This window comes from Lynx rufus, unplaced genomic scaffold (assembly GCF_022079265.1).
Source record: "Lynx rufus isolate CCGP_SWC_20201006 ecotype Redwood Valley unplaced genomic scaffold, mLynRuf1.p SCAF_2, whole genome shotgun sequence".
NCBI lineage: Eukaryota > Metazoa > Chordata > Mammalia > Carnivora > Felidae > Lynx > Lynx rufus.
Window position 1 is genome coordinate 180,435,955 of NW_025814834.1, and position 13,626 is coordinate 180,449,580.

The 13,626-nt window shown below is 42.4% G+C and overlaps 1 protein-coding gene across 1 annotated transcript in view; it reads left to right on the forward strand.

Moving 5' to 3' along the window:
• The window catches only part of ORC1 (origin recognition complex subunit 1), a 34,117-nt gene extending 21,935 nt beyond the window's left edge, over positions 1–12,182 (forward strand). Inside the window, exons 10-18 of the mRNA XM_047085029.1 lie at positions 26–123; positions 967–1,068; positions 1,476–1,647; positions 2,248–2,355; positions 2,643–2,792; positions 3,967–4,086; positions 8,273–8,442; positions 9,644–9,731; positions 11,448–12,182. Of these exons, the coding sequence (XP_046940985.1) occupies positions 26–123; positions 967–1,068; positions 1,476–1,647; positions 2,248–2,355; positions 2,643–2,792; positions 3,967–4,086; positions 8,273–8,442; positions 9,644–9,731; positions 11,448–11,639 (1,200 nt within the window). The 3' untranslated portion in view covers positions 11,640–12,182. The remainder of the gene's footprint in view (positions 1–25; positions 124–966; positions 1,069–1,475; positions 1,648–2,247; positions 2,356–2,642; positions 2,793–3,966; positions 4,087–8,272; positions 8,443–9,643; positions 9,732–11,447) is intronic.
• The last annotated feature ends 1,444 nt before the right edge of the window (positions 12,183–13,626 follow it).

Here is a 13,626-nt window from a genome sequence, read left to right on the forward strand (position 1 = left end):
TATGTTATCTTTTTTTTGAATACAGCCCAAGCCTAGTACGCCACATCATGCCACTCCCCAGATCCGTAGCCGAAACCTGGCTGCCCAGGAGCCAGCCAGCGTACTGGAGGAGGCCCGGCTGAGGTGACCCTGCTCGTGGGCCCCTTTTAGATAGGCAGAAATGGGACTCTGCTTTCATTCACATAAAACAAATAATTTGTGGGGTGCCTGGGTGGCTCAGTCAGGTAAGCGTCCAATTCTTGGTTTTGACTTAGGTCGTGATCTCACGGTTTCCTGGGTTCGAGCCCTGCATCAGGCTCTGCACTGGTAGTGCAGAGCCTGCTTGGGATTCTCTCTCTCTTTCTCTCTGCCCCTCCACCACTCGCACTGTCTCTGTCTTCCTCAAACTAAATAAATAAAACTGAAAAAAATTTTTTTTTAGAAAAACAAGTAATTTGTAGTCATTTGTGTACATAATAAAGGTAGGGAATAAAATGAACATGTGTGTTTTAGAGAGAAGAAACCCTTCAAGTCTGGGTGAGCTAATGTGGACAGGTTCTTGAAAGAGTAACCTTCCAGTCTACTGCCACCACTTGCTCAGGGATAAAAGGTGACTGATGAGTCAGAACACTGCTTCTCGGTTTTGGTACCCTTTAGAACTATGCAGGGAACTTTTCAAAATACATAAGCCTAGATCATCAGAAAACAAGTAAATCAGAATCTCTTGTGGGATGAGGTCCATCCCTATGATTTGGGGAAAGCTCCCCATGTGATATGTACCCATAGTGAGAACCTATGAGTTAGCTAATTTGGGTGGAGAAAGGGATTATGAGGCGAAATGAAGAGATTTGAGAATGAAGGCATTCCCATGGATTTGTGATTGGGGTTTCATGTGGAAACTATAGATAATCCTTTCCCATTTGTTACTGAGTATATGGTGACATATTCCTGAAGTCCTCCTTTTCCTTTATTTATCACCAATTATAGGCTGCATGTTTCTGCTGTACCTGAGACTCTTCCCTGTCGGGAACAGGAATTCCAAAACATCTACAACTTTGTGGAGAGCAAACTCCTTGACCATACGGGAGGGTGAGTCCTGCTGAGGCAGATAAGACGGTCAGGGGGAAGGCCCCTGCTAGCATATACCATCTCAGGTGGCACAGTCAACCAAATGGTCTCTCCCCAGTGTCACAACAGGCAAAATCGTTGCTCAAACTTAAGGCTTCTAAAGCAGCTTTTGTTGTCCACGTAATTCGATAGGAATAGAAATTCTGTCTTTCAGAGAAAATGAAAATACACCATTGCTTGTAGAATGAATGATTCTGTATAACCAGGTCCTGTTCTGACTAACTTCCAAGGATGGCCCTTATTGACCCCATCTCCACATTTTAGGGGTCTGGGTCCTTCCCTCAGCACATATCCCCATACCTCTAACTGGCAATAGTGTGAGGCAGCTGGCACAGACCTAGCCCACAGGTCCTCCTTTCTTGCCATAGGTGCATGTACATCTCCGGGGTCCCTGGGACAGGGAAGACTGCCACTGTGCACGAGGTGATACGCTGCCTGCAGCAGGCAGCCCAAGCAAATGACGTTCCTTCCTTTCAATACATCGAGGTCAATGGCATGAAGCTGACAGAACCCCACCAAGTCTATGTGCAAATCTTGCAGGTGAGTAAAGCTGTTTGGGTTTTTTGGAAAGTACAGTTTCTTAGTGGCACATGAAAAAGGAAAGGTTTACTTAATTTTGTGCTTACTTCTATGTTTATGATGTGCCAGGTGTTGTCCTTTGTATGAGGTAGCATGGGCAAAGAAGGCAGGGACATCAGGGACCTTAAAGTCTAGGGGCTGGACATGAATTACTGCAAGCCAGGACTTATTAATATGGCAAAAACTGTTTGTACACAGGAGGTACTGTGGCAGACTAGAAAAGGGATTAGAGGTAGCTGGAGTTTGAACCTCACTCTCGTATTCATTAGTTGTTTTCTTGGAACAAGTAATATCCAGGTATAAACAGTCATGCCGTAATGATTTTGAAGAGGCTTCTGGGACCAGCCTGTGGCTCATTTGCATTCCAAACACGGACTCTGTCATCTCTTTTGGTACCTTCTTGTCCCTCCAGGTTAAGGTTGAGACTAGACTGGAAGGCAGAGTTTAGGATACTAAAGTCCTCAGACTAAATTGCTTCCAGACTTGACTGCAAATTTAACATCAAGCTCAGGGGAGTAAAATCCTTACCATTTACCACACCTACTTTTCCCCCCATTGCAGAAGCTGACAGGCCAAAAGGCAACAGCTAACCATGCGGCAGAACTGCTGGCAAAGCGATTCCTCACCCGAAGGTCCTCTCAGGAAACCACCGTGCTGCTCGTGGATGAGGTACGGAGGTCCCCACGGGAGCACCGCAAAAGTGGCATGGTACTTGACTGTGGTGTTCCAGGGGCAAATGCTGGGTTGTGGGGGGAGTCCTGCCTCCCTTCTTTCATCCTTCATTCATCTGAGCCTGTTCTTTGGTGGTGAGAGGCATGTATCCACGGACTTCCTTGCTGCTTTCGTGGTGTGACCCTAGAAGCACATGCAGCTAAAGCAGGAGTAACAGAGCTTCACTCTGGGCCCTGGCTCTGTGTCTATGCTTGATCTTGACATCTCTCTCCATTTACTGGCAGCTCGACCTTCTATGGACTCAGAAACAAGACATAATGTACAATCTCTTTGACTGGCCCACTCACAAGGAGGCCCAGCTTGTGGTCCTGACCATTGCCAACACAATGGATCTGCCAGAGCGCATCATGATGAACCGGGTATCAAGCCGACTGGTAGGTCCTAAGGCTGTTCTCAAGCTGTTCTTACAGATCCATAAGCTGAGTTCTAAAAAATGAATACACAGAAAACTAAAGTAAATGAGAAAAGTACAAAATGTGATTTCTGAAATTCTTACATTTAAATTAAATATGTCACCATTGCATGATTTTCCGCAAACCCCATCTTCTTGGTATTCTACCTGGGCACTCTTAAACTGCACAGAGCCCTAAGGGTCTAATAATTTATTAAAAATATTGAAGCACTCAGGGTGCCTGGGTGGCTCAGCTGGTTAAGCATCCAGCTCTTGATTTTGGCTCAGGTCATGATCCCAAGGTCGTGGGATCGAGCCCCACATCAGGCTCCATGCTGAGTGTGGAGCCTGCTTGAGATTCTCTCTCTCTGCCCCTCTTCCACTCATGCACTCTCTAAAATAAAAACTATATATATACACACGTGTGTGTGTGTGTGTGTGTGTGTGTACATATATGTATGTATATACACATATAAGCACTCACCCCTGCCAGGCAGTGTTCAAGCATGGAGCATAGCAGTGAACAAGGCAGACACAGCCTCTGCCCTCACAGACCTGGTGGTTCATCAGGAAGCACAATATCAAGTACTTACAAGGGTGATGAGTGAAGCCAGGAGCTGTGCCTGTGCTTATTGTAGAGCCCAAGATGGTCACAACCACTGTAATTAGAGCACCTCTTCCTTCATCTACTTCTAAATGATTCTGGTAGAGGGTTGCCTGGGCGGCTCAGTCGGTTAAGTGTCTGACTCTTGGTTTTGGCTCAGGTCATGATCTCACGGTTTTGCGAGTTTGAGCCCCGCATCAGGCTCTGTGCTGGCCGTGCAGAGCCTGCTTGGGATTGTCTCTTTCCGTCTCTCTCTGCCCCTACCCCACTCATGCTCTATCTCTCTCAAATAAAATAAATAATGATTCTGATAGAATAAAAGTTGTTTTAAACAAGATGAAAAAATACTTGAGAACTACTGTTGCCCTGCAGGATACCACTGGCCATTGTCAGTAGTGAAAGGAACTGGAATCTGTGGCGGTCCCAGGATGAAATGGGTCACGTGTTCTATGGGACTTGGGAACCAGTTTGGGAACTTGAGGGTGGCTGTCCAGCAGGACTGTCAGAGTGGGCAATTAATGAACTTATTTGTCTATTATCTTGTCTTCCCCAGGGTCTTACCAGGATGTCCTTCCAGCCCTATACTCACAGCCAACTGCAGCAGATCCTAATATCCCGACTCAAACATGTAAAGGCCTTTGAGGATGATGCCATCCAACTGGTAGCTAGGAAGGTAAGTCACTTTCAGGGAGCTCCTACTTGCACCTACAAACCAGGCGGCAAGTCTTTGCCGAGCACCTGCCTTGTGTTAGGTGCTCTGAAGATGAAGAGAAATTTAGAAAGTCCTATGAAAATAAATACCAAAAGTAGAAACAAAATTGGGAACAATTCCTTAACCTTCTTATTGTATAATTAATTAGCAGGCTGTGAGTGTGGTGGGCTTATATACAAACGAAGATTAATTGATTCAGGTAACAGGCAGCTTTGTATAATGAAAAGGGTTGTATAGGCAGTCAGGTAGCAAACCTGGTTTAAGTTCTGGCTCTAATACTTAGTAGGCATTGGAAGGTTATATGAAAGTTACTTAAAAACTTCCTGAGCCTTGGGGCGCCTGGGTGGCACAGTCGGTTAAGCGTCCGACTTCAGCCAGGTCACGATCTCGCGGTCTGTGAGTTCGAGCCCCGCGTCAGGCTCTGGGCTGATGGCTCGGAGCCTGGAGCCTGTTTCCGATTCTGTGTCTCCCTCTCTCTCTGCCCCTCCCCCGTTCATGCTCTGTGTCTCTCTGTCCCAAAAATAAATAAAAAACGTTGAAAAAAAAAATTAAAAAAAAAAAAAACTTCCTGAGCCTTAGTTTTCTTTGAAAAAATGGAAATAATAATAGGAAATAATAAATAAATAAATGGGAATAATAATAATAGGGAATTAAATGAGATCATGTCTGTAATGTGCCTAGTAAGGTGCACACTCCAGGATAGGTGCGAGGTATTGGACATGCACATCCTCCAAGCTCACTGGGAGAATGCCAACCAAGACTATTCTCCAAGGCTGCTGAGGAATAAAGTAGTTTAAATGTCTGCTTCAAGCTAAGTGCAAGAAACCACACATCCACAGCATTTCAGCACTTAAAAGAAATACAAACTTTTTTCTGGTTCTTCTTGGTTGAAATGATCTGAATTCTGAGTGCCTATAGCAGCACATGTAATGCCAGCTCAGAGCTGGGTGCTGGGGTCAGAGGCAAGCCAGATACAGTGCTTGTCTCTAAGGTTTGCTTTCCAGGAGCAAGATCCTCAAAGTTACCATCTAACCTTTCTGTTAGGTAGTTTTTCACTTTTGCTATCATGCACTTTCTAAAAGTTCTTTTTTTTCCTCTCTCTCTCTCTCTCTCTCTCTGTCTCCGAAAGGTCCTTTTTTCTTATGCTGTTCTGTTTATTTGAGGTTGTCTTCTCACTTTTCCTCCAAGATGCTTTTGTCTTTTGAATTTAGTCTCTGTCCTGCATGGTTGGAGACTTTCCTCAGATGTCTTGGTTGTCCACTCTGGTGTATGAGTAAAGATTAAAAAGCTTTTGGGAGCGCTGAGCACATGAGTGGGGCTTGTTCTCTGGGAGCTTCACTGTGGGGTAATCTGATTGGGCCAATTTCAGTATCTCCAGTTCTTTCCCATTAGGATAGGCAGATTTCCCAGACTGGGTGTCCCAGGTCCTGCCTGGAGGGCAGTATTCTGGGACTGGGGGAGGTAGGCTGGAGTCAGAGAGGGTAGAGGTCTTCAAATCCAGCATGCAAACAGTAACCATTTATATCTAGTGAGGGACATCCCCTCCCCTGCAATAATACCTGGTGTTCCCTGGTTCAGAGACTTTTTATCTTTATTTGAGAATAAATCCCTGAACTCATGCCATGGCAGAAGAGGGATAATCTCCCAGGCAAAGAGTTTTATGGAAACAGTACAAATTACCAAGGCACAAAATTTTCCTGCAGAGCCCTAAAACTTCCTCAGTGGCCTTAATGTTTACCCGGCAGCATGAAATGGGGGAGGGATCTAGGGCAAGGGTCAGCAAACTTTTTCTGTGAAAGGCCAGGAAGGAAATGTTGTAGGCTTTTTTTATAATGGTCTCTGTCACCACTATTCACCTCTGCCCTTGCATCTTGAATGCAGCCATGCACAGTATATTAAATGAATGCTCACAGTTGTGTTCCAATAAAACTTTTTAAATGTACAAAAATGTATGGCAAGCTGTAGTTTGCTGACTCCTAATCTAGGGCATCAATTTCTTAACTTTCAACCAGTCCTCCTTATTTTAGCCAAACATCCCCCTTTACCTCCAGTTCCAGTATCACTATTGTCTGAGAATTTTGAAGATATATAGTGTAACTTCGATTCGTTCTTGGATTCCTTGATACTGGCTTAGGAATTGGCTTTCTCTGGTCTGCAGAGTCAACCACTACTCTGCCAACTTACAGAATTGGCTATTCTGTAAGCCACTATTCCCCCTGTTGCTTCCCATCCTTTTAGGGTTCTTGGTTTCACAAGGCATTGAATTTAGATGCTTTTTTTACTCAAAACTCTTGCCTGTCATTTCAAACCTCTCTTCCATTTCTTTACACATAAAGGAACAAATATATCTTATGTTCTGTATCTTACCTGAGTCTTTGTGGATCTAATCCTATTGATTACTGTTTCCCTGCATATGTGCCCTTGTTTCCTTATTTCTGGGTCTTGAATTTTTTTTGTTTTGTTTTGTTTTGTTTTTTCTATTGTATGCTCATGTTCCTTAGGGCTTTCTCTAAGAATTGAGGACTGGGTTGAAATTAGTTCATTTAGAATTTGTTTTGTTTTTCCTTCTGTCAGTTACCAAGGGCCACTATCAACTGGGACCGTTTTTAAACAGAATTCTCCACTTGAGGTTTTTAGGAAACACAACAGAAATTTGGGCTTCAAATCCATTGTAGTTATAGGTTGGTTTTTATACCTACCTAGCACCAAGGTCTAAACAGGCCATTTTTCTTGCCATCTCTTGCATGATGGGTCTTTCATTCACCCTCATGCTGAGGCTGTATTGGAGGTCACAGCCCAAGTTTATACAGGGTCTTCTGTTAGATTCCATGTTGGAAGGGCCCTAGCTTTTCTTTCGTCTCCTGCACCCCAGAGCAGTTAAAAAGGGGGATTTATGGTCATCAAAGTTTGTGGATAAGAACTGGGCAAGAACTGCTTTGGGTGTTTTCTTGCTTTCCAGGGTCACCTGTTCACTTTGTTCTTTGTTCTTTGAGGTAGCTCTTGAGTCCATGTTACGAGCCACTACACGGTGCTGCTTCACAAGGCAGTGGGAATGGTGATTGGAGGGAAGAAGTGATAGGTGGAAACATCCATGGGACATCTTTACCAACTAAATGGGAAATTAGAGAAAGGAAGAATATAAACTGATACTCCTGTTCTTGTCTTGGGTTACTTGAAGAGTGACCTTTAGAATGTCTTAAATTTGCATTCTGGAAACTAATATACACAAAACATTTAAAGACTCCTATAATCTCACTTCCCTCAAGTGACTGCTTCTAATCTTGGTGTGTTGTGTACTTATATGCCTATACAATTTGCTCTTTTAAACTTAACATGGAATTTTGGAAGGAAGTAATCATTTCAGGATGTTGTCAGGCAGGACATCATTACCTGTGATTGTTGTTGGGCAAGTGGTGGGGATTGCTGGCTGATATTGGAATACTGAGATCCTTGCAGGCTGCAGAGTCCAGGAATTCCCTCTGTGAAATTTAAAGTGCAAGTGGCTTTCTGAGTCAGTTTGGCAGAGTACAGGATTCCCTGTGAAGGGAATCTGCATGTGGAAAGAAAGGAGCAACAGCGGAGTTGTTGGCATTGTGGGTTGGTCTGATTCATCTAACCACAGAATCCTCTTGTGTCCTTCAGCTTTGTGGCTCCCTTCCCTCTTTTTTTTTTTTTTTAAGTTTTATTTATTTACTTTTTTGAGAGAGAGAGCACGTGTGCATGTGCCACATGAGTGGGGAAGGGGCAGAGTGAGAGGAGACAGAGTCCCAACATAGGGCTGGAACTCACCAACCAGGAGATCACGACCTGAGCTGAAGTTGGACGCTCAACAGACTGAGCCATCCAGGCGCCCCCATATCCCAAATTTTAAATAAAGCTGAGAATCCCTGCCCTTTCCATTATGGATTTATCTGTAAACCCAAAATAAAGGTTTGGACTAAAGGAAGAGTCCCAGGTACATTTTAGTAATTTATACCCGGGCTTCCACCAGGTTCCTTATGTACTTATGGGTCTAAGTACATAACATCAGGCTTAAGCCCATTCCCAGCACTGCCTTTCCTTTTTAGCTGAACACAGAACCTGTTGGTTTTTCTCCTGGGCTGAGATGGTAAAGGGACCTCAAGGAATAAAATATTCCCTCTTGTAGGTAGCAGCCCTTTCTGGAGATGCACGACGCTGCCTGGACATTTGTAGGCGTGCCACAGAGATCTGTGAGTTCTCCTGTCAGAAGCCCGACTCCCCTGGCCTGGTCACTGTAGCCCACTTGCTGCAAGCAGTAGATGAGATGTTTTCGTCATCATATATCACTGCCATCAAGTAAGTTGCTTCTAATGGATGTGGATAACAATATTGTACTATGATTATGTAACTTGATAAGTATAGCTGTAAAGGCAATTATATTACAATATACAAATGTTTCAGAGTAACACATTTGTAAATCCTAAAAGTACATAATGTTATATGTCAAAATGTATTCAGTGTTTTAAAAAGTAAGATTCTTTTGCTTCCTGACCCTGGACCTTCCTTGGAAAAACCTCTGGAGAGGTCCACATTCTAGGAAGCCCATAGAAGTTTCTAAGCTTTTACTCATTCAGAACTGCATTTACTGAAGACACTGTCCTTTTCCCTCCCTCCCCCACTTCTTTCTTTCTTTAAGTAGGCTTCACACCCAGTGCACGGCCCAGCATGGGGCTTGAACTCACGACCCTGAGATCAAGACCTGAGCTGAGATAAAGAGTCAGACGATCAACTGACTGAGCCACCCAGGTGCCCCAGACACTATCCTTTTCTTAAGGGGCATAGTCTACAGAGAAATAGAAATGCAAATCTGGGACACCTGGCTGACTCAGTCAGAAGAATGTGTGACTGTTGATCTTGAGGTGAGATCAAGCCCACATGGGATGTAGAGATTATGTAAATAAAACTTTTAAAAAAATAAAAGAGGGGCGCCTGGGTGGCTCAGTCGGTTGGGCGGCCAACTTCAGCTCAGGTCATGATCTCGCGGTCCATGAGTTCGAGCCCTGCATCAGGCTCTGTGCTGACAGCTCAGAGCCTGGAGCCTGTTTCAGATTCTGTGTCTCCCTCTCTTTGACCCTCCCCCGTTCATGCTCTGTCTCTCTCTGTCTCAAAAATAAATAAACGTTAAAAAAATAAATAAATAAAAGAAAAAATAAAGAAATGCAAACTTCGTACAGGAGGAGAACTGTGACCACTTACTGAGTGAAGTAAAGTGCTATTGGACTAGTCCTCTTACACTGAATGATACACTCTGCTCATGAAATGAGTGTGCTGGTATATTTCCAGATACAGTTGCTGTGTTGCCTGGCTTCCGAAGTGGCATTTTCTATATCATTTTGAAACTTTAGGGGGTAGGAGAAAACTTGCTGAATAATATAGGAGAAAGTATTTCCCAGTTTTTTCTTCTCTTTTCTCTAAAGACAGAAAAACTTAATATTTGACTTTTCTCTGGGCTGGTGGTATAGCCACTTATGAGAATTCACATCTCATTTTCTTTGAGAAACTCCTCTGTTCTGGAACAGAGTTTCCTGAGAGCCATACTTGCTGAGTTCCGCCGATCAGGACTAGAAGAAGCAACATTTCAACAGGTAAGTGATTTTTTTTTTTTTTTTTTTTTTTTTTTCCCAAATCCTTCTAGATTTTGGTTTTGGTGTTTCTTAAATGGGTGGGAATTTCAATCACTGTGTAACAGTTAGTCTTTATTTGTGCCAACCTGTTATGTTACAGAATATCAGACCAACACCTATTTTTATGTGATATTTTTATTTAGTTGTATGAGAAGAGACCTTTAGCAACTGGTTTCTGCATATTAGATTGAAGGAGTACTATGTGCCAGATACTGTTTTAGGAGTAAGAGATTTAAAGATGAGTAGGAACAAGAGATATTGCCCTAATAAAGCTTGTGTGGTGGGGATAAGGCTCTCAGAATGACCCATTTTTTTCTTTAATTTTAATTTATTTATTTTATGTGCTAGAGAGAGAGGGCGAGGGGACCAATGAATATGAGCAGCGGAGGGGTAGAGAGAGGGAGAGAGAGAGAATCTTAATTTAATGGAAAATTCCATTTTCCAGAGCCCCATATGGTGCTCTATCTCATGAACCGTGAGATCATGACCTGAGCCCAAAATCAAGAGTCTGACACTTAACGGACTGAGCCACCCAGGCCTCCCCAGAATGACCCATTTTAAAAACAAATTAGACCAATCCAAACCTCCTTTGAGCATAGTTTCAAGTGTATCAAGTAAAAGGAATCACTAGGGCATGTGCCTTAGAGTTCTGTTGAAAACTAGTGTCCATAGGTAATGAGCTGCCTTAAAATATTATTGAAGGTGTTTGAGTGTATACCTGGGAGTGTATATGTTTGTGTGTGTGTGTCACTATGTTTTAGACATACAAATGGAGAGGTCAGGAAGACATTTTCCTTCCAGCTATTTCTTTACTTCCTTTCACGTTTTCTTTAAATTCTGTTTTAAACATTTAGGTGTTGGTTATGTTTGCCCATTATTGTTCTTCTAGGGCCTAAGACAGCTCTTCTGTAGAAAGCAGCCTTCATTTCAGTTTGTAAACATTTCCTGAACATCTGCAGTGTGTCAATCCTGTGATGTGATCCAGGAACCCTGAGCTGAATTGGTCAATATCCCTGGCTCCTGAGAAGCTCCCAGCCTGGATGGGAGTGGGGGTTGGGGTGATTTATAAATAGAATAAGAGTGACCAGGAAGTGCTTCAGACTTGCCTGACACACTGGGGCGCTTTAGGAATCTGTTTCCCATTATCTTCCTGCCTGTCTTGTGCAGCATTCTTCCTGGGCCTTTCTGCTTTTCCAGAGGTCATGCTTTAGTACCTGTGTGCTATTATCTGCTAAGGAAAATACCCTTGTAGTAAAATTTAACCTGAATTATGAAAATCTCAATTGGAACTCTCAATTCTCCCTGGAGACTAGGATTGTTTGTATGAGTGACAATTACTAGATATTTTATATCCATTAACACATGAGGGATGTGGCAGTATATTTAATAGATAAAACTGAAGCTCAAAAAGTGAAATCACTTGCCCAGGGTTGCATATTTAGGTGAATGGTAGAACTAGGATTCAGACCTGCTCTGATTCCAAAGCCAGAATAGCATTCTGCCCCTGCATTTGTGCCCCATTGGGGCACCTGTTGATGCTTTCAGGGTATTGAGTATCCTGGACAAGAAGTGTCTGACTTTCCTAAAAGGAGAAATAAATGATCAGGTACAGAATCAGGACTACCTTTCCTCTTAAACTTTCTGACATTTGACCTCAGATTTGCTTTTTGTTTCTAGGTATACAGTCAACACGTGGCACTGTGCAGAATGGAGGGACTTCCGTACCCTACCATGTCAGAGACAATGGCAGTGTGCTCTCATCTAGGCTCTTGTCGCCTTCTCCTTGTGGAATCCAGCAGGAATGACCTGCTCCTTCGTGTGCGGCTCAATGTCAGCCAGGATGATGTGCTGTACGCGCTGAAGGAGTGAAGAGCTTCACAAGGAAGGACTGTGATCAGATGTTTTCGAAGAGCTTGATTTCCTTTTTCTAAGCACGTCAAATTGTAGCAAAGTATACTGAATGGAAATGGCTGTCATGTATTTTGGAATTTTCCATTAAATAATTTGCTTTTTCTAGAGTGTTTGAGAAGTTTGCAGACATTACAAACATCAGATTATAAAACCAAACCATCCTTCCTACTATAAGCCCTCCTTGTGATTTTTATTTGTTAGTGGCCCTGCCATTTACTTAATGGTAAGGTGGTATATACACAATTATATGTATCTGTATAAAATAGTTGTGGAAGAATATGTAAGAAATTGGTTACATTGGTTCCCTCTGGAGAAGAACTAGATGGCTATGGTCAGGGATTAGAGGAAGACTTACTGTATGTCATGTATCTTTTTAACAATGTAAATATAACAAACTTAGTTTATAAAAAAGAACTGCTGGAAATAATACCAGTGACAAATAATCCATACCAACAAATAGCTAGAAAATATAATTTTTAAAAGTTATCAAAAACAAATATTTAGGGGCGCCTGGGTGGCTCAGTCGGTTAAGCGTCCGACTTCGGCTCAGGTCACGATCTCACTGTCCGTGAGTTCGAGCCCCGCGTCGGGCTCTGTGCTTACTGCTCAGAACCTGGAGCCTGTTTCAGATTCTGTGTCTCCTTCTCTCTCTGACCCTCCCCCGTTCATGCTCTGTCTCTCCCTGTCTCAAAAATAAATAAAACGTTAAAAAAAAAAAAAAAAAACAAATATTTAAATAAACTTAGAAGGCACAAAATATAAGGTATCAAGAAATATATGTAATAAAGAGATGTAATCTCTAAATACAGATCTATTGCAGTCAAAATCTTGGCAGGGTTTTTTGTGTTACTTTGCAATTCTCATATTTATATTTCCAGCCAACAGTGGAACGGACATCTAAAATCTCCTTATGATGTAATAATCATGCCAGGAGTGTTTGACCCAAATCTGCTGATGAGAAAATTATCAGATAAATCAAAATTGGGGGAAAATATTACACAAAGCAACTGTTCCTCTTCAAAAATAGTATCACAAAAGACCAAAAAACCATGGGAGAACAGGGAAATGAGACATGGCTAAATGTACTGTGTGAAACTTGATTGGGTCTGGACTTAAGAGATACGATTATAAACAAAACTATGGACTATATATTATGTAAGTATTATGTAAATGTGAAACTTTGTGAGTGGAAAATACCGTAGTTATGTAGGAGAATGCCCTTGTTCTTAGGAGAATTATGATGAAATATTTATGAGTGAAATAGAATATCTGCAAATCTCAATTCAGAAAAAAATATGCACATATATTTATAACTGCATATAAAGGAGGATCCGTATCAGAATGAATTACATAATAAAAAGGAAAAATGAGTCATCTACAAAGTAAGAAACCTGAATGACCAACAAAATGGCAACATAGTAAATGAGACTTGCAAGCCAAAACATTTCCACATGTATTAGAGAAGGTTTCCATGACAATAAGGCAACAACTGGAACCCAAACGCCCCACTGATGGGAATATAAATTGAAACTACTTTGGACATAATTTGGTAATATCTAATCTGGAAAATGCAGAAATCCTATGAGCCAGCGATCCCACTCCTACCCTAAAAAACATGTGTACCCCAGGAGTTGTGTACAAGAATGTTCATTGTAGGGGTACCTGGGTGGCTCAGTCAGTTAAGGTCAGACTTTGGCTCAGGTCATGAGCTCACAGTTTATGGATTCCAGGCCTACGGCGGGCTCTATGCTGACAGCTCAGCTTTCCACTCTATTGTACTGGTTTTTTTCTTTTTATTTTATTTTTTTTATTTTTTTAAAATTTTTTTTCAACGTTTATTTATTTTTTGGGACAGAGAGAGACAGAGCATGAACGGGGGAGGGGCAGAGAGAGAGGGAGACACAGAATCGGAAACAGGCTCCAGGCTCCGAGCCATCAGCCCAGA